Source organism: Neolamprologus multifasciatus, chromosome 2, assembly GCF_963576455.1.
Source record: "Neolamprologus multifasciatus chromosome 2, fNeoMul1.2, whole genome shotgun sequence".
NCBI lineage: Eukaryota > Metazoa > Chordata > Actinopteri > Cichliformes > Cichlidae > Neolamprologus > Neolamprologus multifasciatus.
Window position 1 is genome coordinate 3,002,079 of NC_140440.1, and position 27,251 is coordinate 3,029,329.

At 43.4% G+C, this 27,251-nt stretch overlaps 2 protein-coding genes and 1 long non-coding RNA gene across 8 annotated transcripts in view; 2 read left to right on the forward strand and 1 right to left on the reverse strand.

Annotated features, from left to right (window-relative positions):
- Positions 1-9,890, forward strand: part of LOC146523829 (uncharacterized) — a 290,156-nt gene extending 280,266 nt beyond the window's left edge. Inside the window, exon 3 of the long non-coding RNA XR_014877637.1 lies at positions 9,787-9,890. This is a non-coding gene — a long non-coding RNA (uncharacterized LOC146523829). The remainder of the gene's footprint in view (positions 1-9,786) is intronic.
- atox1 (antioxidant 1 copper chaperone) lies at positions 8,623-12,536 on the reverse strand. 2 transcript variants are annotated; one of them, XM_085183052.1, is made up of 4 exons: positions 11,384-11,544; positions 11,069-11,144; positions 10,074-10,212; positions 8,623-9,257 (listed from the first exon to the last, which is right to left on the reverse strand). In XM_085183052.1, the coding sequence occupies exons 1-3, from the start codon at positions 11,387-11,389 to the stop codon at positions 10,088-10,090; spliced, it is 207 nt and encodes a 68-aa protein (XP_085039178.1). In that variant the 5' UTR covers positions 11,390-11,544; the 3' UTR covers positions 8,623-9,257; positions 10,074-10,087. The 2 variants fall into 2 exon arrangements, with proteins under 2 accessions (XP_085039178.1, XP_085039172.1); XM_085183046.1 differs by lacking the exons at positions 8,623-9,257; positions 11,384-11,544 and adding an exon at positions 12,390-12,536 and having other exon boundaries at positions 10,073-10,212.
- The window catches only part of slc36a1 (solute carrier family 36 member 1), a 35,054-nt gene continuing 20,305 nt past the window's right edge, over positions 12,503-27,251 (forward strand). For 2 of the 5 annotated variants that reach the window (XR_014877610.1, XM_085182905.1), the window contains exons 1-10: positions 12,528-12,643; positions 14,289-14,425; positions 16,551-16,662; positions 16,746-16,836; positions 16,922-17,010; positions 22,645-22,734; positions 22,991-23,075; positions 24,410-24,637; positions 25,510-25,608; positions 26,935-27,101. Coding sequence is in view for 4 of the 5 variants with exons in the window: in XM_085182905.1 (XP_085039031.1) it covers positions 14,389-14,425; positions 16,551-16,662; positions 16,746-16,836; positions 16,922-17,010; positions 22,645-22,734; positions 22,991-23,075; positions 24,410-24,637; positions 25,510-25,608; positions 26,935-27,101 (998 nt within the window). In the remaining variant the exon portion in view is untranslated. The other 3 variants (XM_085182919.1, XM_085182912.1, XM_085182926.1) reach the window with 3 other exon arrangements.

Here is a 27,251-nt window from a genome sequence, read left to right on the forward strand (position 1 = left end):
TATGAAATTATGATTTTTCCTGACTGTAAACACCAGAGCTGCAGCAAGTTCTGGTGTTTCTTCGAGTCTGATGAGGGGTTGGGGGGTCAGTTTTTAAACTAAAAAAGAAAATTTTAAACCCAGAAACAAGCATTAAAGCTTCTTCTTTGACCTCTTCCTGTGAAATCACAGGCTCTTAAAATGATTGCTGCTCTATGCCGGCCTTCAGGAGGCTTCTTCACTTTGATGGAGGTTCAGGCCTCCTCCTCCTCCTCCTCTTGCTGCTGTTCCATACCAACAGAAACATGGAGTATAAACCCACACTCAGAATAAATTATGGGTCATTTTAGATTTTTCTTTTTTTTTTTACTCATATGAACAAACTCTGAGGTGTAAATAACACGCTTGCTGCTCGATGCCGCACCCTGAGCTAAAAAACAGAAACTCAGCTTGAAATAGAAAATGTGACAGCGCCCTGATCAATGGAAGAAATGTGGAGAAACACAATAAAACCCAAATAGATTTTTACAGGCTGCCTGATTCCTGAGACGCTATTTGATTTTCATAAATGTGCCCTTGAAAGAAAACAACAGTGAGCCGGCTGGATGTTTGCTCCAGACTGAGCATGCTGACGGTCACAGCGGAATCATTAAGATGAAATGATTGTTTACGATGTCCGAATTTCATTCAGAATTTCATTCTGTAGGGTTAGGGAAACAGTCATGTTGTCATGGTAAAGATGACTGCTTCCATGTTGGTAACAGTCATGAAAATTTGTCTTCCATCCACCGAGGCCATCAAGGTCAGCTTCATGAAACTGATGAAAAAATCTTATAACTTAGAAACTGTGCTTCTTACACATGTGCTGTGTTGTCAGCATATAGAAAGCAACAAATAAAGATTTAAAATATTGTGTCACCTTTGACCTCTGACCTCTCCTTCAAGGTCAATAAACTGATCTGAAGGTCAAAGTGATAATAATGTTGATAATGATGCTGCACTGACAAAGGTGGCAAGTAACGAATTACATTTACTTGCGTTACTGTAATTAAGTAGTTTTTTTGTGTACTTTTTAAAGTCATTTTTCAAGATGGTAATTTTACTTTTACTTAAGTATATTTTTTAAAAAGTATTGTACTTCGCTACATTTTCAATCACACCCGTTACTGAGTAAATTAAAAGAACAAAAAAAAAACCAACAACAACATTGCGCTTCAGAAATACTGCAGGGAATGATGGGTAGTAGAACAAATTGGCTTGGGGTCACGATAAAGATGGAGTGTGACATCGGTGGTACGGATCCAGCAAAAAAAGAAATCCCGTCGAGTTCTGCTGACCCTGAACTCAAAGAAACCAATGTGAACCCCTGGCCGTATTTAAGGGACCATTTCGGCTTCAAGTGCAAGAAAGGCAACAGCTTTATTATGCAGTGTAAGCTGTGTTTGCCCAGAGAGACCAAGTTAGCAGCTTTTAAAAATTCCACATCAAACCTGCGCGAGCATGTAGAGGTAAGTTAAATGAAACTTATATATTTATTTTAGCAAAAAGGCTGTGCTCAAGTTAATCACATTAAGTTAAGACATAAGCTGTTATTGGGCACGTTGTTGTCCACGCAACTTAAATTTTCTTTTACTGGATTGGTAAATTGCCAAAAGAAAATGTCTTTACTTACACCTTTACTGTTTGTTAATAATAATAATTTATTTTTAAAAAAATAGTTAAATTAGACAGAAGACAGAAGCGGCTACTTTCTTACTTAACCCACATATGTTCACACTGCAGGCAAAAGAATAACATGTGCTCTTATGTGCAGAGGTGTTTTTTTCTGTTCTCAAACTGATCTCCCTGTTGGAGCTCAGTCTGGGGCGAGTTATTTTTTTCTCCTTATCTTTCCTCATGTTGTGCATTTTCCATTGTTATACCTCTCTGACCTGTCTTCCCCATGTGATGTTTGTGTAATGTATGTATGGTTGGAGGGTAAGATGGCGCTGGCAAAGGTCGGCAGCCTTAACCCAATTTCCTTCGGAGTCAACCTTCAGGATCAATAAAGTTTTATTGAATTGAATTGAATTGCTCCTCAAAATTAACAGAGCAGGGCCAAGTTTAAAAAATTAAAACACATTTTTATAGCAGCTGCCGTACAGCTCAATTCCGTACTTGTTCTCTTATTTGACAGTTTAGAACACATTCTCATGTAAAAGAATTATATGGTTTTGACAGTTTGGTTGGTTGGTTTGGTGACCACTATCCATTTTGATGTATAGACTTGCAGTTTAACTGCCACTGCACTTTAATTTGTAAAGTTTTTCTTTTAATTAAAAAACAACTACTTTGAGATTTATCCCATTGTCTTTTTTGCACTACTCAGAAGAGGCTGTCCTCCTGCTGACAAAAAAGTAACTATGTAACTTTTACTCTGAGTACATTTTAAATGAGCTACTTTTTACTTTTACTTGAGTAAATTTTTAGACAGGTAATTTTACTTGTACTTGAGTAAAATTTCAGCAAAGTAATAGTACTTTTACTTGAGTAAAATATTTTAGTACTCTTTCCACCTCTGCACACTGAGCTATTTAAATGTTTCTGTCTTGGTCCTCCGGTCCATTTCTGACTTTCTCTGGCAACAGTGGGAATGAAAAACTCCCTTTTAACAGGAAGAAACCTTCAGCAGAACCTGCCTCAGGGAGGGGCGGCCATGTGCACACACTGTGCTGCTCAGAGTGGAGTAGTTAACCCAAGCTCCCCACCCTGACCCTGGAGGAGACGTGACTCCTTCTGCGGTTTCATCAGGAAATCAGACATGCAAAGATGCTAACAGGAGCTGCTAACAGTAGCATGGCTCATGACAAGATCGCTAACTGTCAGACGAGCTAATCACAGCTCTTTAAAGTTAAGTTTGAACTGCACCCATCACTCTTTCACAGTGTTGTTTGTTTTTGCTGCAGTCTTCCTGCATTGCTTTTTAGTCTAAATCACCAATAAATTCATGTCTCATTATGTTGTAAAATCGATCAGTCTGCCGTCCCGAGTTCAGCTGTGAAGAGTCAGTTGAAGCAGATATTTTCACTCCTTTCTTCATCTAAATGCATGTGTGGACTGAGCATGTGTGCCTGGGCCAGCATTCGCGTTTCCCCCTTCAGGTTATTTGGTTTGTGCCGGGTGGGGATGGTTGTGGACACCTTCAGTGGGCGACAGCGTATCCTGTAGAGGCCTGGGCTGTAGTCCCGGCGCTGAGGCACTGAGCTCATCGGCTGTCCTGTAATTACAGCCTGCAGCCCTCCATCATGGTTTTGGTTTGGCTTGGTGACGCAGTGGGACTGATTTGGTTTTTGAGGAAATCGTGATGCTCTGTCGCATTTCAAGCATCCATCCAGAACATCAAACTATAATACTACTGCACATTTAATATAAACTGAGGATTTAAACCAGCTAAAACCAGCTGATCAAGTCTCAGAGCGTAGTTTAAGCTCAGGTTTAGGAAATCCTCTGCAGGTATGATGGTGCACCATCCATTTTAATCTGTATTAAACTCATTTTAAATTCTTGTGGAGATCCCAAAAGAAGACGTCTGGGTTTGAATCCATCACAGATGATGTGAACGACAAAGTCAGTGAAGAATGAGGTGATTTCTCGCTGCACAGCTGAGCCAGAGCTGAGGCTGCAGCAGACGGTTTGGTGACGTGTAAACCTCGGACACACACACACACACCAGAGGCTTGGATTTGAGGCATGCAGTAAAAGTTTAAAGGCTTTCAAGTGTGAGCACACATCAGTCTGCTACCTCATACTCTTCCTGCTATATGCTTTTGCTGCTTTAATTCATGGTTCAGATAGAGAGATTTTATTGCATAATTAAGATAATTAAATAACTAAAACTGTGTTCATTACTTTACTTTAGTTTCAATATGTCCTGGAAGCTCAGAGGGACAGAACGCTCAGGTGAGTGCAGCACAGTTCTCATCTGGGCTCAGTTTGGTGTCCTGTCGCCTTCGTGGGTGTTCACTTGTGCACATCTGTATCTCCTCAGAGTGAAGACACCGGCACACCTGACACTCAGACACAGGCATGAGCGTCAGTAAAAAGAACAAGTGGGCTTAGAGGCCACCTTTCCTAACTCCTCTGCGATCACAGGTTAAATTACTGACTACAGACTACAGGAGGATTTAGAATCAGTCTTTTAGCAAGCACAGACCTGGTTCTGTTTGTTCCATTTGTAAACCTGTATAACGTCTTTGAGCCATTTTTATGCACATTAACAGTGTAACTGTGGCAGGAGGCTACCATGGACACTGGATGATGGTTGTAGCATATTTTATAAAGTGTTCTGACTTTATGTGATGAATCCTGAGATGCTTCAGATCAAATTCTACTAAAGTAAAGCAACTTTTATGAGATGTGTTTGGTTGGGCTGAAGCAGCCAAACTGAGTGGTTGGCAGGTAAAATCACAAAATAAAACACCTGAAGGTGGATGCGTTTGAGTGTTTGAGCTATCTGAGCTTATATAATAAATGCAGAATGTTTCCGCAGAAGCATGAGGCCACAAAGAGCTGCTGCTGAATGTCTGTCCAAGTTAATCACATTTACGCCGCTGAGCGCACTCAGGCTTGTGTTCGTCATTTTGTGGCTACGATCAGCAGCCAAGGGCAAATCCTCCTCTGAAGACGTCGTCTGTGGTGGCTGCTCTCTGCTATCAGATCAAAGCTCACACACTTCATGCACACATGTCTGCTTCTCCTGCTTTTATCTGTCTTCCAGCTGTAATCTGCCACTCTCTGACTGTGTTTGTGTTTGCATGAGCTTATTGGGATAATGACGGGAATTCTAAATAATCCACATTCTGATCGAGGTCCCTGATCCAGATTTGGGGACTATGTTAATTTTGGAATGCAGATAGGAGACTAGAACCCTCATTTTTGTCTTATCCAAAACACGGCAGACGCAAATATCGCACGACGTTGTATTGGCGGCTTTTCTTGGAGACGGATGAGGCAGCACGTGCTCCTCCGTGCTCCTCCACGCTGTGTTTTGTTCGATGGGTCTTACCCGGCCAGGGTGAGCCTGGTTTGAGTGGCATCACTCACTGGTTTGTTAGTTTTGTTGTTTAACCGGTGTTTTCATTATTTGTTCGCATTTCTTTTGTTGAATCTATGAAAAATCCAAAAATAACACAGTTTGACATGAAATGACAATTTTGTAGCAACAGCTGCAAAAAAAGACTCTTAGATGCAAAACAGACTCTTTCTTCTTTTTTTCATTTTTTTTCCAAAGCTTAAAGATGCAGGTGATGTTCCTAAGTGAAAATATTAAAGAGCTTTTCGTGTCAATCAATTTCTGGCTACTTTAAAATATTGGTTCTGTCTCACTTCATCACACACAAACCTCTGCAGATAACTCGCTGTCACTACCTCCACCTGTTTCTGTTCCGCTGTGCTGTGGGAGGATGGTGTTAGCTCACATCCATGTACTTTACGTTTCCCGGCGTATGAATTCTGGGCAACGGTCCACATGAATTTCCACCAAACGTGGAGGAAATATATGGCAGGGACTCCCAGAGAGACGCGAAGCCACAGGCCGGACTGCCTGTTTGCTTTCGTCTGTCAAACTGCACATTTCCCCGACTGTCTGTAACCTCCTGCTGATGCTTCTGTTTGCTTTGGCGCCCGGGACAGGACGTGACAGCAATAACTACACCCAACCCCACCTCAGCCCAAACCATAGGACACACACACACATAAATTACCTGTTACTGTTTACCTGCGGACAGGTGTGTATGTGTGTTTATGGCATACGCTGAGCTAAAGCTGACGTTATTCTGAGGCTACATCCAACCATTTTCAAGTATATTTCACATTTCAGTTCAGTTTTATTTGCATAGCACTAATTAACATCAACCTCAAAGCTCCATCAGATTGATTTGCTGTGAGCATCACCTGGTGATGGTGGGAAGGAAGAACTCCCTTACAACTGGCAAAGATCAGTCAAGAGGCCTGAAACCAAGCAGTCAACAGAGTTTAAGAAGAAGAAGATAATAAAAAAGGATCCATGTTTAACATCCCTCTTAACATCCCCATTCATTAAATAAAACTGGACGAGGTACGAGGCCTTCCTGTGTTCTCATACTGCTCCGCAGGTAAAGGTGAGCTGGGTTTGCTCTGGGCTCCGTCTGCTGGTAGGGCCTCCCAGGTCCCGCTCTTCAGCAGACTCACCTGTCTTCACCCAGGTCATCACACACCTGTACTTTAGGACCAGCAACACACAGCCGGACTGTCGTCTGTGGCCAAGTTTGCTGACATTTTGTTTTCCTGGCTTCTGAACAGCTCCTAGTCTTACCTGGTCAGAGATTCTTAGCTGTCTCCTTTGAGTTGCTCCAGCTGTCCTGGAGAGAACTGGTAAAGGCCTCACTGCTCACCTGGGTGCTGCCCAGGTAAGAACACTCTTCATCTTACTGGACTAATCTCTCTAACACACATATCCGGCAGCTTCAGTGAAGAGTGTGTGCGTGTTATAATGTGTGCGTGTTATAATATGTGTGTGTGGGAGGTTTGTATGAGTGAGTCTCTATGTGCTGGCAGCTCTGTTATCTGTGGAGTTGCACACAGTGAGACTGTGTTCACACTGAAGGGCCTCGCTGGGCTCCTCTGAGCTCCTCCCATTAACGATGATGTCATCGTCCATGTTTGTGGACATTATGATCCACAGACGTCATGCTTCAGTGAGAAAAGACTCAAATTAAATCTTCTGCTTGGTTTTTATAAAAAAATAAAAAATAACATCAAACGCTCAGGGAGTGTTCGTGGTATCAGTGTACAGTCGTATCTGCTTCTGTGTCTGATTTAGATGTTTTAATGCTTGTCTTCTGTTTTCTGGATCTTTGTCTTGTTGGGCTGAATAAATACGACTGACCTGACTGAGCACAGGAGGAGAGAATCTGTCTGTGATAGACACCGAGGCCACACAGAATCCAGAGTTAGCCATCAGCTTTTCTCATTCAGCACTTTCTTTGACCTGCTCTGTGGTCTGAGGCACTTTTTGTCTTCTGTCCCTGACACGGCCGGGAGCTCCTCAGGCAGAAGAGCGTGGCCACACCGCTCCCCCTGCTGGCTGAAGGGCTGAGTTGTAAGAACGGCTTCCCACCTTCAGTTTACAGCGAGTGCAAATATAACCGTGACTTCTGTGGTGACGTGTCAGCAAACCGACAAACCGTCTGCTTTCACACATGTCAAATTCTGTCTGTTTGTTGTTTTTATGTCACGCCTTAGGCCGTTGCTCTCGTTATGAACCAGTTTCCTTTCCTCTTAAACAATCGTGAATCATAAGAGGGTCCAGATTAAAGTTCTAATAAAGGTGGAGGTCTCTGAGCGGCATTGAAAACAAGATGAAAGTCCTTCTGTGATGCTGCAGAGAACATCAAAGTCATGGAAGAGGAGATTGCTCACTCCTCAGTTCCCTGCTCAGAGACAATTTCTGCAGAAACAACAGAATTATTGTTGTTGCTCCCTCCCCAATAACCGTTTGCAATACAATGGTTTTACCCACATGAGAGAACAAGCTGAGGTTAATCAGTCTCAGCAGACAGAGGTCTGCTCACTGGCCGGTCCACTTTTTGTTGACATTACAGGATTTGTGGAAGAACAAATCATTTCTTTGGTGCTTCAGTTAAATGTGAGTGTGTGATTACAGACCAGGCCACCGACAGGAGCCTTAACCTGTACCAGCTTCCAATATGTGAAGGCTTTCTATAAGGTTTCGGTGTCTGTTATTTTTGCCCAGCAAGAGGAGCCTTCGTGAGCTCAGACACTGATGCTGGATGAGAGCACCGAGTCACAACCTGTGTTCTAGTTCATCCTAAAGGTGTTTGATGCCATCTGTCAGTAAGGTTCCAGCAGACTGACAGCCTTCCACAGAAACTCCAGACTCACTGCATCCAAGTACACTCACTAATGATGAACAGAGTGACCATACCAAGCCATAAAATACTGCAGTATGTTTAACTGACCATATCTGTCATTTTTAGTGCTTTATTGTTCAGCTATGTTAAAATAAAACTTGTATAAAAATGTACTTTTACTTTACAGCAGGGGTAGGGGAACTCCAGGCCTCAAGGGACGCACGCTGTCCTGCAGGTTTTAGATCTCACCCTGGGTGAAAACACACCTGAATCACGTGATTAGTTCATTACCAGGCCTCTGGAGAACTTCAAGACATGTTAAGGAGGTTATTCAGCCATTTAAATCAGCCGGACACATCTAAAACCTGTAGGACACAGGCCCTTTGAGGCCTGGAGTTCTCCACCCCTGCTTTATGGGCACAGACTAAATTTAATGATTTTGAGCTATTTGGTCACTAACACGTTTGTCCTACAGCGGCCACTCTAGCTAGGATCATGCAATGGAGAGGGAGGGGGAAGAAAACAGAATTCAGCTGACTGCAAGCAGGTGGTGAAATTTTACACTGTTCCTTTAAGATTTCCTCGCAGTAGGACAGAGCATATCTGAGGTCAAAGGTTAGTACAGACTATTACACAACCTACAGTTAAAAAAAAAAAAAGAATTTTAGTATATTTGCATTTGTATGCTGAACAGAGACAATATTTTGTAGACAGTGTTTTTCTAAAAAGACTCAAGTGGAAATAAAGTCTGACGTACTGAAGACAGAAATGATTTATTTTCTCCAGCATTGAGACATTCGAGCATTATGGAGACAGCGGGCGAGGAGGAGAGCTCCTTACATTCCTAAAAATCACAAAAACAGCAGAGAATAGACTGTAGTGTTGAGGAGCAGAGGGGAGGTGCAGCAGGTGGTCCCACCCTCACCACCACATGGTGCGGAGCTCCAAATATCCTCACACAGCAGAGCTTCAAATGGTCTTTTTATGAATAAAATCAACAAATTTAATAAAACAGGTTCAGCAAACACAGCCAACAGGTTTCATCATTTACACCCCAGGAAATGGAGTCATCGTCATCATCATCATCATCATCATCACATAGCTGAAACTAAATCTAAGATGCTGCTTTTTCCTTTTTTCATTTACAGCCTGAAGGTAAAGGTTTGGAGATGATTACGCTCGGCAGGTTTGTGTGAGGACGATGTTTTAACTCAGGAGGTCAAAGGAGGCACACTTCCTGTCTGCATCAAGTGTGTGTGTGTGGGGGGGGGAGGGTGTTGTTTGTGCGTGACAGCTGGATGGGATGGGGTGCAGACTCACTGAGGGTCTCTCAGACTTTAACTTGAATTTCATCTTAAATCTTCAGTTTGCAGCAGCAAGAATTATTTCCTAAAGCAAGACAAAAAAAAGACATTTGCATTAAAAAAAAATATGAAAAAATAAAAGTGTAACTCTACTAATTGTGATGTGACTCTGAATGAAGTGTTGGGGGATCTGAGACAAGCAGAAGATAAACATCCTCTAAATGTGCACAAAGGTTAAAGTCAGCCGATGGAGCGCGCTCTCCTGTTAACGTTTCTGTGAGCTGCTGGAAGAAGATCGTGTCCCTGATATGTTCCTGCATGCAGTAAACTCAGCACGAAACTGCAGACTTACAGGAACTTTATGGCCGTCATAAATAGGGCTGGGTATCGTCACTGATTTCTAGAATCGATTCAATTCCGATTCACAAGGTCCCAAATCGATTCGATCCACGATTCGATTTAATTTTTGACAGTCAGATATATTATAATTCAGATCAGTACATTTACATATTTTTGTATCTATAAAAAGGAAGCTGACACAAGCAAGACTTTATCGAAGGTGTGAGCATCACAGCAGATGCCTTTGTGTCAAAGTAGCTGAAGACAAAACACAGAAAAACATGAAGGCGATTTTCCTGGCCTGGGATTTTATAAAAATATTCTGCAGTACATCAAAACCAAAAGAAAACCATTAATCAACACATGAACATTACCTCTGAAGATACTGCGGTTTTATTAGAGACACCGCTAAGCGCTAATTTTAAAAAGTTTAAATTTGTGCGTAACAAGCAAGCGAATAATGCAGAAAACGGTACACAGAGAGAGAGAGAGAGAGAGAGAGAGAGAGAGTCATAAACATCAATCTACGGAAAACACGTGGACTATAAATGCTCCGGGTCACCTGGTGCAGGTCCTTCACTTCGTGCCGTTGTATTTGACCTCCTTTCCAGACTTTTGCAGCGCTGTCATCAGAACATCCACGTCTTTGTCAGACTCGATCCAAACCAGCTTCTTCGGCAGGTCAATTTCAAACTTCACATCTGGGAAAAGGAACATAAAAACAAAATCACATCGATGTCTCTGCCTCCCTAAAACAGTCAGCATTACCACTGATGGGAGGACGTGCTGTAAAAACAGAAGTGATACTTGGATCATTGAGTCACACGAGGCTAAAAGGAAAACAGCAGCATCAGGGGACCTGTGGGCCGAACGTGAGGAACTGGATCCTCTGTAACAGACAGGACGAAACATGCTTCTGGTTTTTGCAATGGTTGCTGCACAGGCTGAGACCACCTTCACTAACTTCTGATGGGCACATGCAGTATGAAAAACTGCTCGGGTCAGCACAAAAAAAAGGTTGCTTTTGGGGAAAAGAGTTAAATGTCATCACTGCACGTAGCTGAGCTGCTCCCAGTTTGGATTCAGGAGACACACAAACTCTCTACTTTTAAGATTAGGCTTCAAACTTTCCTAGCATATATTTAGGGCTGGACCAGGTGACTCTGGACCAGGTGACCCTGAACGTTTCCTTCACATCTACCCCCCCCCCCCCCCCCCCCCATCATCCCTGACTCTGCTCAATACTTTAATCTCCTCATAGCTCCTGTGACAGCAGAGCTAACACTGTGAGGCGGTGATCCTCCAAATGCTGTAACTTTCTACAAAGCACCAGGAAAAATGTAGATAATTACCCAAACCAATAATAATTGCGGAGAGTCAGGTGAAAACCATAACCGTCTGCATGAGCGTCACATGCCAAGTGTATGATTGCTCTGTTTATACTGGAGTCTCTCCACTCCAGTATAAACTAACTGCTGCCATGAGAGGACTGTATAAATAAAACTGAACTGCTGGGTTTTCCTCTGCTTTCGTGTCAGATATGACGATCAGCCTCACCTCCCATCTTGTTCAGGATCCTGGTAACAGCTCCTGAGCAACCCTCACACGTCATGGCCACCTCAAACTCGTGCTTCTGTCAGACACACATCAAAGTCCGGTTAGTGAACCCCACACCTCATTTCCTGAAACATGTACAACATTTACAACAAAGTAAGCCGAGCAGTGCAGCTGCAAGAGCCCCCGGTTATGATTTAAAGTTACTTCAGAACAAGAACACTCCTGTACCCTGTGCACGGACATTTAGAAAGCAGCTACGGACTAACGTTAAACTTAACGCCGACAAAACTGCATAAATCTCCCCTAAAACCTTACAGTCATGTCTGAAGTGACGTGTTCTAACCCGGCGAACAGACCGGCTGTAGACTTTTGCCTCCACGTAACTACACGGCTCCAAATACTCCCAGGATGGGACCGCTGTTTAGCCGCAAGCTAGCTGCAGTTAGCACAACAAACACCGGATATCCGGGTTAAGAATACCAGATTTTCAAGATTTTCAAGACCGTTTTCACAATGTTTATATCTAATATACATAAAATAACCCTTTAATCAAAATAATTTTATTTTAACATGAACGGTACACTTTTAGTTTCACTTGGCTAAATAGGTTGGTTGAGCAAGCTGAACAAGTTTAATAATAATAATAAAAAAATTAAAAACAAACTGCATTATTGTAATCCCAAAAAGTTGATCGGTTCATTCTCGGCGTATCGTTTCCAGTGGGAGAAACGTCTCAGCTGACTGCAAGTTTCCAACATTATAATCAGTGCATTTGCATAATGAATGAAAGTAGCACCAACGGCGAACAATGGGCTGTGAGGCCAGTTTCTTGATGATTAATATGCAAACTGTCGTGACCAATGACTAACAACCACTGATTGATCAGAGGCCATGAGTACCATTCACAGAGAGTCGGAGAAGTCTGCAATCATAACGCAGTAAGACTGTGAAAGCTGTACTCTTAGGCCCCCAGTCTTTACCTTGTCCTAGCTACCCCGGTGAAAACAGCAAGCGAACCTAAATCCTTAAACGAGTTTCCAAAATAAAAGCCCAATGAATCCGAAAGCAGATTTGAGAATATGAGAACAGAGCTAACTGCATTATACAGCGTTTTAGTCTAAGTAATCGTATTCCTTTCGATAAGCTCACGTAAAACTAGTGATTTTATTTATTTATTTATTGTGTAGAAGTGAATATACAGGACTGCGCAAATGGTAACAGAAAACTGAGAAAAAAGATTAAACCAATAAATAATAAATAATAATAAATAAATAATAAAAATAAAATAAATAATAAAAATAAAATAAAATGGTTTACCAACCGCCACGACGTTATAATCCGTATCTATGGCAACGGGATCACGTCGAACGCCACGACCGTCCCTCTCGACAATGTCATGTGACCACACCGCTGGCTGTCCTGTTGGAGAGTCGAGCCCGACAGAGCACAGTCCCGCTTTGCCTTCCATCTGTGCTGCTTCGCCACCATGAGCACGATACAAAAATAAAGCGGCCTGCGGCGGACTGAGAGCTGATAACGAGGCCAGGAGGACCGAGTCCGCGCGGTGTCTGCGAGGTAAGGCTGGCCGCTGCTGCCGCGGCTCGGTGTTTACACCGAAAATGGCACCGCGGCACACAGCTAACTGTGGCTAACAGCTAACCCTCCGTTCACAGCCGGTTTTGCGGGACCGTGGGCTCGTTTATTGTGTTTATGGCAGGAATGCCCGTCGGGTCTGTGTCCGTTGACAGTTTAAAATGATGCGATTATCGCGCTGACTGCCGTTAAAGCACCGAGGGTGGCGGGGGCTAGGGCTCGGGCTGGGACTGTCACGGTTTACCTGCACAGTAAAATACACAGCAGCTCATATCTGTTTTAACGCGAGGGCCAGAAGACGAAAACAGAAGAAAAAGAAAATACCAGAAAGTAAATAAACATGACAAATACGCTAACTCGACTGGCGCGGTTTCTGAAGAGCAGCTGGGGTCAACATCTGCACAGGTACACTTTAAACCTCCTCCTGTTTGTAGGTAAATATATAAAGGCTTCTTCTCTCCAGAGGAGATAAACACGTGAGATAACGAGCTCATTTTCATGTTGCTCAGCCATCAATGTACACAGTGTTCCACAGCAGCAGGCTCCGTGTCACATTTACCTGATAAACACACGCTGATGATGATCATTGGCCATTAGATTAAACCAGAGTGTAAGAGACCAGAGTGTAAGAGAGAGAGCATCGGGACACACCTAAGCATCAGGACGAGCTCGATCAGTAACGACTAATCGTAGTTTCTGAGAATGGCTGAATGAATCTTTATAACTCTCAGCAGTGTTTCCTGCTCAGGTAAATCACTTCCTGCTCACCTGGGTGACATTTTTATTTATATACTTTCCAATTTGATTATTGGTGTGAAATAAAAACATGCTCATTTGTCAGCTCAGCCGGCCGAGGAGGCTTTGAATCAGCTTTATGCACAGTGTTACAGATATCACCCAACAACAGCTGACTGCTTTTAGGACAGAGCGTACAGTTATGAAGGTACTTGAAGATGAGCACCTTCGAAATGTGATATTTAATAACTGATTGCTTCGTTCTGCGGGTGAAGCCTGAAATATAAAGCAGTTGTGTGGGAGCACAAAAGCAAGAAGCAATGCTGCAGGACTGAACCTTTCTGTCACATAGTGAAATAAAAGCCCACATTGAGCTGCTGATGCTGTTTTAAGTGCAGAAACTGCGCGCTGTGCTGTTCAGGCCTCTCGAGTCATGACTCGCTGTAAAAAAAAAAAAAGAAAACTAACACAAAAAAAATGCTGAGTCGCTCCTGATGGCGACACTTTGGCCACGCTTGGTAAACCGCTGCTGGGAAACACGCTCCTCTGAAGAGGAAGTGCCAGGAGAAGTCAAGCCTCAGAATTGTCCCCTAAAAACCTCTTTCGGCTTTTCTTCCGAAAGCCATCAGACACGAACAACGAAGCGTGTGTTTGAAACCTTGTGCGAGTATGAAGGAGGTCTGTTTCCCTTCAATGTTAGCATGATTAACCTCACAGCAGCTGTGTTATTGGTCATATAATGTCATTAAGAAGGCTCCAGCAACGCAAACACGGTGCAGAGGTCCAGTTCAGGGACTCGTGCAGCAGCCTGTGAGCATGCTCAGTTTCTGACTCTGTTTTTGTTTTGCTGCTGCCAGATCTCATTGTCTTCTTATCTCTTATCTGATTGCAGTGGACAGGCGTCCACGCTGGACTCCCTGATCTCGCTGCATTAGGTTCCGTGAGGCTGGGAGAGACGACGCCCGGCTGTCTGCCAAACCTTCCCACCCAGCATGATGGCGTCCAGCGACATAGACAGCCGAGGCGAAGGTAGTAAAGTCAGGACGATGGTTAAAAATGATACGGCGCACGAACGTGAGCCGGGGCCACAGTCACACAGGGATTATGTGTAATCCCAGCTGGCAGGTAGACGGTGAATCATCAAAGCAGCTTTCACTTCATCTACAGAATCCGTCTGCTGGCTGGCTCGCATCTGGTTTGGCGGGAGGTCACGGCCAGACACGAAGTGCTCGTTATGAGCGGTCACGACATAGATCTGTGAGCGAGCATGTTCAGTTTGTAGATGTGGATTAGAAGATTGTTGACTGAAGTTTGATGTTGCTTATGTCGTGGTTTCATTGTTACACTCGTTCATGTTATTTAGGATGTAGGGAGGGAGCACGGGAAGGCATGGGTGTAACTGTGCCTCTGGTACAAAGATTAAAGCAACACAGCGGAAATGAGTCCATCAGAGGGGCAGCTCAGAGTCAGACAGGCTGAGATGGTCTGAGCATGTGTGGAGGATGAAGATGGAGTTGCCAAGCAGGAGGAGAACAGGAAGACATGCAGAGGGGTGGTGTGACAAAGGAGGAAGGAAGGATAGGAGGAGATGGAGGCAGATGATGCGCTGCGGTGACATGTACAATGTTTACCTCCAAAAATCAAACTTGCCTCCTTTAAAAAGCTGAAAGGTCAGCTGAGGTCGGAGAGGGTCACTTTATCATCATCAGCAAAGGAACGCGTCAGAGTCTGATTCAGTCTCTGCATCGCTGAGTAGTTCTTCATGTTCTTCAATGTTAATTTTGATTGGTCATCAGTTATTAGTTAATTCAAAGAATCAAGCTTTTTTCTTCCCACCAGTATTTTCAGATTAAAGGTCGTGTTTAAGGCTGAAGAAAGTGGGTTGCTCTACAGCTTGTTTTAATCCTTGAGTGTGATGGCAGTGACCGCCTGTCTGTTTGGTGTCTGTGGGTCGCTGATGTGCTGCCGTCAGTCATTCTGAGTTCTTAGATAAGTCAGAGATGGTTCCTCAGTGTAGGAGCACAAAGTGGGTTTTACTTTCTAAAGACTTTAAACACATGCAGCTGCTGCAGCGCGTGTGTGTTTGTGTTCCTGTCTAGCTATCTTTGTGAGGACCCAAATCTTCATTCTACTATAATTGTGAGAACCAACAGTCACTTGTGAGGACACACTCACCGGTCCTCACAAGTTTGAAGGCCTGTTTGAGGCTCAAAATGTGGTTTTAGTGTCAGGGTTACAATTAGGTTATGGTTAGGTTCAGGGTCAGGGTCAGGGTCAGGCATTCATTTTTGATGGTTAGGGTAAGGGGCTAGGGAAAGCATTATGTTAATGAAGGTCCTCACTAAGATAGCTGAACGGGCTTGTGTGTGTGTGTTGTGTGAGTAATAGAGTTTTATGTGTGTGCTTAGCATTAATAAGCATGTATGTGTGGACGCCAGATACAGTGGGGGTGGGGTGTTATAATGTCCACTTTCATTTATAATTGAAAACCTCCCTTTGAGGCTATTTTTAGTTTACCTGCTGGTCTGAGATCAAATAAAGAGCAAAGATAAGAAGTGTTTGGTGACAGGTTCATGAGTGCAAGGCTCGGGTTCCTCTGAACGTAGTTACGATGCTCTCAGATCTTTAAAGACGCTTTTATAACTGTTAGTTTTATAGCGCTGTGTCTCAGCTCAGTTCACAGCTTCCTGCTGTTCTGCTCTCACGTGGAAGTACTTCCAGTTTTTATCATGAAGGGATAATAAGAGTCATGAACAAGTACTAAAGCGCCACATTATTAAACACAGCACTGAGCCTAATGTGTGCCTTCAGGACTTCCTTTTTATTGCAGTCAGGTGATCTTCAGTTATCACCGTGTTTATAGTCATGTGCAGCGAGCCTCATGCACGGCCAGACCTGAAGGGTTTCTTCTCCAACTTCAAGTCTTTCAGGTCCTGTAGTTTGTCACTGAGAGTGTAGGTGTCAGGTCACATGACGAGGTGGATGACACCTGTGTGTATATAACCGGACTGTCACATCACTGTGAAAGGTGACGGTGCAGGAAAGCTTGCTTACACACTGCTGACTGACATAAGACAGGGTGGTAAACACATCAGAGGGTCACGTGATGTCAAACACATGGTTTTCGTCTTTGTCTCTTTGCCTCTCGTCTCAGCTTTGTTGTCCGACCAAAATCCGTCTGAGCTGGACGCTCTGTGTCCGTCTCCTCCGGGACCGTCCAGACCCCAACGCAACTACGAGAGGATAGGAGGACAGGCGGGGACCTCGTGAGTAAAATGCCTTCGGACTGTCCAATGCAGGACGTGCAGATCTGGCTGGTCTGATTCTAACTTTATTTCTCGTGCTGCAGTTTTTTCCAGACTCTGATCCACCTGCTCAAAGGGAATATTGGTACAGGCCTGCTGGGTCTGCCTCTGGCTGTCAAGAATGCAGGGCTGGTGGTAAGCATACCTGCAAAGGTCTCATGACACAGAATTAGTCTGAGCCTTTAAACGCCACACAAACTTGGTCTGTGTTTGTGTGCAGCTCGGACCCATCAGTCTTCTGGTCATGGGCATCATCGCGGTCCACTGCATGAAGCTGCTGGTGACGTGTTCCCACCACCTCAGTGCAAAGTGAGTATCTCAATTCTCGCTCTTCAGCCCTCAAAAACACAAACATCTGGTTTGATTTCCTCACAAACATCCCGTCGTCCTCCGTAATCCGCACAGCCTCAGCCCACACACATTCAGATAAAAGCTCACTCCTGTTCTTCATCTAACGCAAACACTCGATACAGGGATCGGATGGGAACACATAATACACAGAATAAAAGCTTTTTTTTTTATGTTTCTCAAAGTAGCTGGAGGCTCAGCAGGAAGACTGTAAGGTCCCTGTGTTTGGACGTGGCTGAGAGGATAAGTGCGTCACTTCGATATAACTTTACGTTGGAGCAGAGCGGCTCTTTGCTGTTTGCTCAAATGAGATGTAAAATGTCAGGAAAATGCTGTTTTTCTTTCACTGCACACACGCCTGGAAGCAGCAGACTGTAAAATAACTACCAGCCCGATTGACGCACTCACCTGATGTTTTTGCAGCAGCTAATGTGTGACCAGCAGTGTGTCAAGACTTATGAGATGAATCCTTATCAATTCTGAACAGATTTTAATGATCACTAAATCACTGATTTCTACTTTCCACAATAATGCAGTAAGACACACATTTCAGCTTTTATTTTGAAAGGGTTTTTTGGAGAGTGTAAATGCGCTAGTGTCTGAAACACTCTGGGTCAGCTTCTGTATTTAAATGTGCTGAAGGCTGTAAATCAAACAGACGACACAGAAAGGTTCAGACATGTTTCACAGCAGGTTTGTTTGTTTAATTTTCAGAGCTCAGAGGAGAGTTTCCATCTGATCTGACACCAGTGTGGGTTCTGATACAATTGATATTGATCAACCCACCTCTAGTTAAAATGTATATCAGGCAGGTCATTGAGCAAAATCTCTAATGACTAGTTTTTGGGGGTTTTTTTTAAACTTTGAATATTTCACATTAAAATTCCAGTTAAAGCGATAATCATGTGATAAAATTGTGAGTCTAAAGGCGGGTGCAGGGTGTCCCCCACCACATGTAATTTAAAGCTTTACTAATTTTGATTTTGTATATTTAGGCGATGAAAGCTGCTACCATTATGCCTTATATTTATAGATGAGGTAGCATGAGGCACAAGAGCAAATTAAACTAGGTTTGTGGGCCAGTGTCATGTGACGCTGGTATCATCATCAGATCATGAGAACAAAACAGTCTGAGTCTGTGTCTCTGCTGAGAAATCAGCTGTATGTTGATGCACAGATCCAGTGAATCCAGTGCTGATGATGAATCCTGTCTGTTTTACGATGTCTCTGAGCTGCACGTTTTATTTTATTATTTTTAACTAACTGGAGAGGTCAGGGTGGGTTTCTGTAAGCTGTGCTCGAGTCCTCGTTGCTTTGAGTCTTTCTGTTTGAACTGCGTCCTTCATGCCTTTGCAGCAGATCAAGCGCAGCTCATTTTCATTCAATTCAATTCAATTCAATTCAATTCAATTTTATTTATATAGCGCCAAATCACAACAAATGTCGCCTCAAGGCGCTTCATAGATACAGAGAAAAGCCCAACAATCATATGACCCCCTATGAGCAAGCACTTTGGCGACAGTGGGAAGGAAAAACTCCCTTTTAACAGGAAGAAACCTCCGGCAGAACCAGGCTCAGGGAGGGGCGGCCATCTGCTGCGACCGGTTGGGGTGAGAGAAGGAAGACAGGATAAAAGACATGCTGTGGAAGAGAGACAGAGGTTAATAACAGATATGATTCAACACAGAGAGGTCTGTTAATACATAGAGAGCGAGAAAGGTGACTGGAAAGGAAAAACTCAATGCATCATGGGAATCCCCCAGCAGCCTACATCTATTGCAGCATAACTAAGGGAGGATTCAGGGTCACCTGGTCCAGCCCTAACTATATGCTTTAGCAAAAAGGAAAGTTTTAAGCCTAATCTTAAAAGTAGAGATAGTGTCTGTCTCCCGAATCCAAACTGGAAGCTGGTTCCAAGAAGAGGGGCCTGAAAACTGAAGGCTCTCCCTCCCATTCTACTTTTAAATACTCTAGGAACAACAAGTAGGCCTGCAGAGCGAGAGCGAAGTGCTCTAATAGGGTGATATGGTACTACAAGGTCATTAAGATAAGATGGGGCCTGATTATTTAAGACCTTGTATGTGAGGAGCAGGATTTTGAATTCAATTCTGGATTTAACAGGAAGCCAATGAAGGGAAGCCAAAACAGGAGAAATATGCTCTCTCTTTCTAGTCCCTGTCAGTACTCTTGCTGCAGCATTTTGGATTAGCTGAAGGCTTTTCAGTGAGTTTTTTGGACATCCTGATAATAATGAATTGCAGTAGTCCAGCCTGGAAGTAATAAATGCATGAACTAGTTTTTCAGCGTCACTCTGAGACAGGATATTTCTAATTTTAGAGATGTTGCGCAAATGGAAGAACGCAGTCTTACATATTTGTTTAATATGTGCGTTGAAGGACATATCCTGGTCAAAAATGACTCCAAGGTTCCTCACAGTGTTACTGGAGGCCAAGGTAATGCCATCCAGAGGAAGAATCTGGTTAGATACCATATTTCTAAGCTTTTCAGCGCCGAGTACAATGACCTCAGTTTTATCTGAGTTAAGAAGCAGAAAGTTAGCGGCCATCCAAGACTTTATGTCTTTAAGACATTCCTGCAGTTTAACTAATTGGTGTGTGTTATCTGGCTTCATGGACAGATAGAGCTGGGTGTCATCTGCATAGCAGTGAAAATGTATGCTATGTCTTCTAATGATGCTGCCTAGGGGAAGCATGTATAATATAAACAGAATTGGTCCTAGCACCGAACCCTGTGGAACTCCATAATTAACCTCAGTGTGTGAAGAGGACTCTCCATTTACATGCACAAATTGGAGTCTATTAGATAGATATGATACAAACCACTGCAGTGCAATACCTGTAATACCTACAGAATGTTCTAATCGCTCTAATAGGATATTATGGTCAACAGTATCGAATGCTGCACTAAGGTCAAGAAGGACAAGCACAGAGATGAGTCCACTGTCAGAGGCCATAAGAAGATCACTTGTAACCTTCACTAAAGCTGTTTCTGTGCTGTGATGAACTCTGAAACCTGACTGAAACTCTTCAAATAAACCATTCCTCTGCAGATGATCTGTTAGCTGTTTGACAACTACTCTTTCAAGGATTTTTGATATGAAAGGAAGGTTGGAGATTGGCCTATAATTAGCTAAGACTGCTGAGTCTAGAGATGGCTTTTTGAGTAAAGGTTTAACTACAGCCAGCTTGAAGGCCTGTGGTACATAGCCGATTATTAGCGATAGGTTGATCATATATAAGATCGAAGAATTAATCAATGGCAGGACTTCTTTGAGCAGTTTTGTAGGAATGGGGTCTAAAAGACACGTTGATGGTTTGGAGGAAGTAATTATTGAAGTTAACTCAGAAAGATCGATTGGAGAAAAAGAGTCTAACTTAACATCAATGGTACTAAGAGTAGCTGTAGATAATATTACATCTGTGGGATGATTATTGGTAATTTTTTCTTCTAATGATAAAAATTTTATTTGTGAAGAAGTTCATGAAGTCATTACTAGTTAACGTTAAAGGTATGGTTGGCTCAAAAGAGCTCTGACTTTTTGTCAGCCTGGCTACAGTGCTGAAGAGAAACCTGGGGTTGTTCTTATTTTCTTCAATCAGTGATGAGTAGTAAGCTGTTCTGGCTTTGCGGAGGGCTTTCTTATAAAGCAACAAACTATTTCTCCAGGCTAAATGATGATCCTCTAACTTTGTGACACGCCATTTCCTCTCCAGATTACGAGTCATCTGCTTTAGGGTACGTGTTTGAGAATTATACCACGGGGTCAGGTACTTCTGATTAGAGACCTTAGTTTTCACTGGAGCTACAGTATCCAGAGTCGTACGTAGTGAGGAGGTGAAATTATTAACAAGATAATCGACCTCTGTTGGGGTAGCGTTCAGATAGCTGCTCTGCTCTATGTTGGTACAGGGCATTGACGATGATAACAGTGGCTGGATTATATTCTTAAACTTAGTTACAGCGCTTTCAGAAAGACATCTACTTTGATAAAGTCCACTCTCCACTGCTGCGTAATCAATTATTGTAAATGTAAATGTTATCAAGAAATGATCAGACAGGAGAGGGTTTTCAGGAAACACTGTTAAATGTTCAGTTTCTATGCCATATGTTAAAACAAGATCTAGAGTGTGATTAAAGTGGTGGGTGGGTTCTTTTACATTTTGAGAGAAACCAATTGAGTCTAACAACAGATTAAATGCCATGTTGAGGCTGTCATTTTTAGCATCAACATGGATGTTAAAATCACCCACAATAATTAATCTCCTTTGCACTAAAACCACACTCGTCCTCGCATGTTTGCTCTGCAGCGGCTTTGTTGTGTTTGCTGTTGTTCCTGCTTGAGGCTCATCAGCTGTCACAGACATTACCAAACACTGTCACCGTGACCTGTGATCAGTTTTAGTGGGATTACATAAGTGAAGCCATGTGGCCGAAAACCCAGAGTACCGGGGCTTATCTGTTTTACAGCTGGTGACACGTGGCAGCTCAGCAGATTACTGCAGTCACTATTAGATCTTAATTAGTGTACTACCTGTGACTGTGAACCTGCCCATCCACCCCTCGCCCACCCTTTGCCCAGTTCACACGGCGATCCATTAGCTGGGATTAAAAGGATCAAGGAGATCGCGAGCGTGAACGGACACCTCTGCACTGTCACGTATCAGCTGAGGAGACACAGAAGTGGTCGCGGCCCTTCCTGTTTTTAGAGGTTTCATTTTTGTAGAGTCAGTCGTCACTTCTCTGATTCTGTCATAGATATGGAAGAACCGCAGTTACCCAATAAGGGTTCAAACTAAACTTAATTTTCTTATTTCTTTGTCAACTCGTTGGGCATGTGCACCTGTGTACAAGCCTTACTAAGGATTTTATTGTTTTTAACTCTTCGTATATAACGTTTATCTGTTTTTACTTCAGAGGGTTTCTGCAGGCTTTATCATTTTAGCTCATTTCGTGTGCTTCTGGGCTCCTGAAATGTCCCAAAGTCAGGGTATCTGTGAGCTGCTCTGTTAGTACAGTAACCTCGCAGCAGCCATGTTATGGGTCACATGATGTCATTAAAATGCTCCAAAAGCCTCCAACAGCACAAACACGTCCAGAAGTCCAGTTCCGGTGACGCTAGCAGACAGCTAGCAGCTACAGCTGCCTGTGTCACCATCCACCTGTCAGTCAGAGAGGCCACACTCCTGATCGTGCAAGCTTTAAGCCTTAATGCAATTTAAGCAGCTGAGTTATAAATCATCCATAGAGACTAAACCAGTCTCTGTGTCGGCCTGTAAACATGTCGGAGCTGGCTCACTGCTGCCTCTGCTGGACACCAGATGAACTGCTTTGTTCACACAAGCTTTGGAGCTTAAGCTTGTGTTCAGGCGGTGTTTACTGCAGTGAACTTATAAACTGTATATTAAAGATGGACATGGCTTCTCCAGGCTTGTAAAATGAAGCCAGTACCTGGATACCTTTATGTCTAGCAGGGGGCGACTTTTCTGTCCTGGTTATTTTCAGTTTGGTTATTTAGCTTCATGTCAGCTGAAACTGACTGACACCTGGATCCTCTCCCCCCACCCCTTCCCGCAGGATGAACCGACCATCTCTGACCTACGGCGAGGCTGTGCAGTACGGGATGGAAAACGTGCCGTGGCTGAGGCGACATTCACAGTGGGGAAAGTAAGAAACATGCTCACCTGTTCTGCTCGGTGTTTCTTTAGACACCGTCAAGAAAACAAATTAATTTTAATATGTAAAACATGTAAAGATGTCAGATTTAGTCCCACAGGCATAAGAAAAAAATAAATAAATAAAAACCTTACATTTTTTAAAGGAAAGGAAATTCTTTCAGACCTGTGAACCTCAAAGAATTAAATATGTGATCAGAGAGATGTCGTCCTGTTCTGTGTTTTAACTGTTTCATCGTCTCGCTCAGGCGGACCGTCAACCTGTTCCTCATCATCACACAGCTGGGCTTCTGCTGTGTCTACTTCGTCTTCCTCAGTGACAACGTCAAGCAGGTCAACACACTCACATAATCAAGCAGATCACACAGACTCACCGACAGACACACCGACATTCACAAACTCACAGATACACTCACACACGCACTCACAGACACAGTTTAATTGTCCCTGTCAGCGTTACAGAGTGAGGTGTTTTTGTACCATGTGATTTTCACCTGTGGTGTTTATTGGGCTGATAACCACAGAGCTGGAGCCAGTGTGACCTCAGTGACCTCACAGATGTTTTAGTTTTGTTTTACTGATCTGAACTTCATAAATCAGTACGGATCATGTATTCATAAAAAAAAACAAGACTGACTCTGAAGGTTATAAAAACTAAAAGTGAAACTTTAAAAATATCCTAGAAGCTAAACTAAAGTGAAAATGAAAGATTTAAAGATACATTCAAAATTTTTTTTAAAAATGGAAAGCTGTAATAACTCAGATCAAACCCCTGCATGCAGGTGAGCCACCCAGAAGGCTGTGCCATGTTACAACAAATTTTTGCAAAGTTTTGCACTCATGGAAAACCTGAAAATGTTCTCCAGAAGTAATCTGTCCTATCGGGCCAAGCGTGAGGAGGCACGCTGAGCTTCATCCACCTGCCTCAGTTTAAAGAAAGTGCAGACAGACTGACTGTAGAGTAAACACGTGATAATAATTTTATGGATGTTTTTCCATGAGTAAATATTTAATTATGTTCGGTTCATACTCCTGTGGTTTTGTCTTTACTGAGAGAATAGAATACCATGAAACACACTGATATGGAGGAAAATCAGATGATTATCACTTATTTCAGCAGGGAGTGTGTGAGGTGATGGAAATGATGGTGATCAACAGGCTCAGTTTGTGTAGTTCAGTTTTTAGCCACTAGGGGGTGCCGTCTGCCTGCATGTATTTTGTGTCCGCTCATTTTTGCTGAAACAGCAGTGAAACATCTGGTGGTCGTGATTTTACTCAGAGATTCAGACTGACTCGGTTCAGTAAATACAGAGCCGTGTGTTGAAGAGCTGAGCACAAACATGACACAAACACAAACACAGACCTGAAATATCCACAGTTTTCAACCTTTCGGAGAAGACAACACATTCCATTTCCAGGTGGACAAGCTCCATGCTCTTACTTTGAAAGACATGTGATATTTGCTCTGTTATTTATTTTCACAGAGAGAATTTCGTATGATTTTATGTCTCAGAAAACCTGCACACACTGCCCGAGCTCCAGCTCTGATTGGTTTGAGCCTGCAGACGATCTCTATCCAGTCCTGGGTTGTAATCACTCCTTTGGTGTTTAAGACCTTTTCAGCATAATGAGCATCATCCTCTCTTTATCTGACCTGCCTTCACCAGGTGGTAGAAGCTGCCAACGCCACTACCATCAGCTGCCAGACGAACTACACCAACCAGACTCAGGTCCTGGTCCCGAGCTTTGACTCCCGCCTCTACATGCTCTGCTTCCTGCCTGCCATCATCCTGCTGGTCTTTATCCGCAACCTGAAGTGCCTGGCCCCGTTCTCTCTGGGGGCCAATGTGGCCATGACGGCCAGTTTGTTCCTGATCTACTACTACTCACTCACGGTGAGCCGCAGGTTTCTCTCTGATTCGATTGACCTTCAGTCAAGGTTGTAGCCTCGTTTTTCACTCTCTGTGGTCTCATTAAGTCGTTACATTGAGCAGAAGCTTGTTTGTTACCTGGATAAGTAAGAGCTCCCTGCAGCAGCGCGTGGTGGAGAAGGTTGTGCATGCAGCCTGTGAGATGACTGTGGCTGATGGATCATCTGAGCAGCACATTTGGGGATAAGCAGAGCATAAAGGCCACTAGCAGCTTTGAAAACAATCTGAATCTTCTGCTGCTCGGTGGGACATGAGCTCTGATTTGAACACCAGGATGATGGTGATAATAATAATGTACTTTTTTAATCACTTCAGATAGTTTTCAGGGTTCGGGCTCATCCTGCTGACCTTTTTTAATGAAATGCATCATCCAGTCGAAGTTTGCAGACAGAAGGTTAACCCGGTGCTCCTCTGCAGATACCGGCACACAGACGCATGCTTTATAATAAATCATGCACAGGTAGTACATTTAGTGCTTAGGTGACCCTCCATCTCGCAGTAGAGAAAGAATCATTGATGTCCCAGACCTGAGTTTGGATTTTCAAAATAAGAGTCAAAAGATAAAGAAATAATGGCATGTGTCTGACACAGCTGGCCGAGCTGCTTGCGTGGAGCTCTGTGAGCGGATGCTCTCTTATTTGTATTGTTGTGAAGAACAGGGCTGTCGTGCAGATAACATTTAACACCTCACTCCATCTGTAATTTTTATGTCTGCAGCAGTTCATTTTCATTGTGCAGCTTTTTCTCAGCTAATCACGTTAAGAGTAGCGAGGATGCGATTAGTTGAAGAACAGCTCTAACTGGCTTTGGATCTATTTTGTTTTGTTTCTCTACAGAACATCTCAAACCCCACTGACCTCCCAAAAGTTGGCAGAGCTAAAGACTACCCTCTCTTCTTCGGAACGGCCATCTTTGCCTTCGAAGGCATCGGAGTGGTGAGTGAGCGGCTGATGGTAACACATTCACGCATGTGCTGCCGAAAACTTTATGACTGTATCAATGTGAAACACCTGTGTGCATCGAGAGCAGCAGAGGTCCAGAAAGAGGGGGATTACACCAGCACGTCCCACTGACCAGCCTGTGTTTGTACTAGGTGTAAACACGCTGTTGTCATAAATGTCAGGGGTGTTTTCTGAGGTGCTTCTCATTTTTAATAACAGAGTGTGGAATGTAAAGTCTGTGAATGATTTTACTCTGTCAAAATCCCCGTGTTCACCTACGTCACGCTCAGATGTGATGATACTGTTGACTGTGCAATTAATGCAGTTATACAAACTTTGACATCACTATAAATATTTTCAGATTTACAGGCCCATATAGCACACAGAGACAGTGCTTTTTAATCATTTTTTTAATCGTGTCTTCATCAGTGCAGCAGATATCACGTGTCACAGATCTGGGATCTGTGCAGCTGCGAGTGTCACTGTGAGTCACCTGTCAGAGTAATAAAGTGCATTCTGGGTAAACTTTGAGGGCTCGTGTCAGCATATGAAAGGTCTCCTGTTACCTACATAGGCCAGGCTCACCTTCAAGCTGTGACTCCTTCACAGTCATTTTCTAATACTGTCATATTTGAATTAAAAAGTGCCGCATGACTGAGAGCGGCCGGCTCGGGTTCGAGTCCAACCCGCGGCCCTTTGCCACATGTTTCCCTCCGCTTTCCGGTCAGTCTTCTCTATATCTGTCGAAGACAGAAAAAGGCCAAAAATATATCTTTTTTAAAGTGCCAGATTTGCACCCACCCCTGTGTACGATCAGAACTGGAAAGTATTCACAGTATGAAGCACAACATGAGTCAAAATCAGTCGTCCGATTTCAGAGCGTTTAAAGTCCACCACCGCTCACCGGTGACCATTGAAGCACACACGGTGTGTAACCCAGTGTTAATGTCACGAGCACTCATTACAGATACATTATTGATATGTTATTATTTCACTTTATTGATGTTTATTTAAGAACATTTGCCTCATTTTGACATTTTTTCAAAGCATCGTATGACTCTCGCTAACATCTGCAGACACGTGTGTTTCAGAGTTGGCCTTTTTCCTGTCCATGCAGTGAAGTTTGTCTTTATAATGATGAAGCCTGGCTGATAAGCCACACTTTCCAAAATGTCCATTTAATTCAGTTTAATCTGGTTTATAAAAAAGCAAAGCTTCCTGCAGAAAATGGCGAGCTTTCAGGGCGTCACAGCGTGAGTAGACGCCGCTGAGCCTTCACGTGTCACTGAAATGTCCCGCTAACAGCGTTTCTCTCTGCAGGTTCTGCCCCTGGAGAACAAGATGCAGAGGCCTCAGAGGTTCACCCAGGTTCTCTATTTGGGCATGGGCATCGTCACCTTCCTCTACATCAGCCTGGGAACCATAGGATACATGTGCTTTGGAGAGCACATCGGCGGCAGCATCACGCTGAACCTACCTAACTGCTGGTGAGATACCGCCACAACGCCCAGGATTAGAAATCGAGTCGAGTCGGCATGTTTAAAAACATTTGTGCTGGTTAATGTCCTGCAGCGCTCAGAGAATTACATAAGACACCACAGGATGGGTGGAGTCAGCTGTGCACTCAGATGACTCCA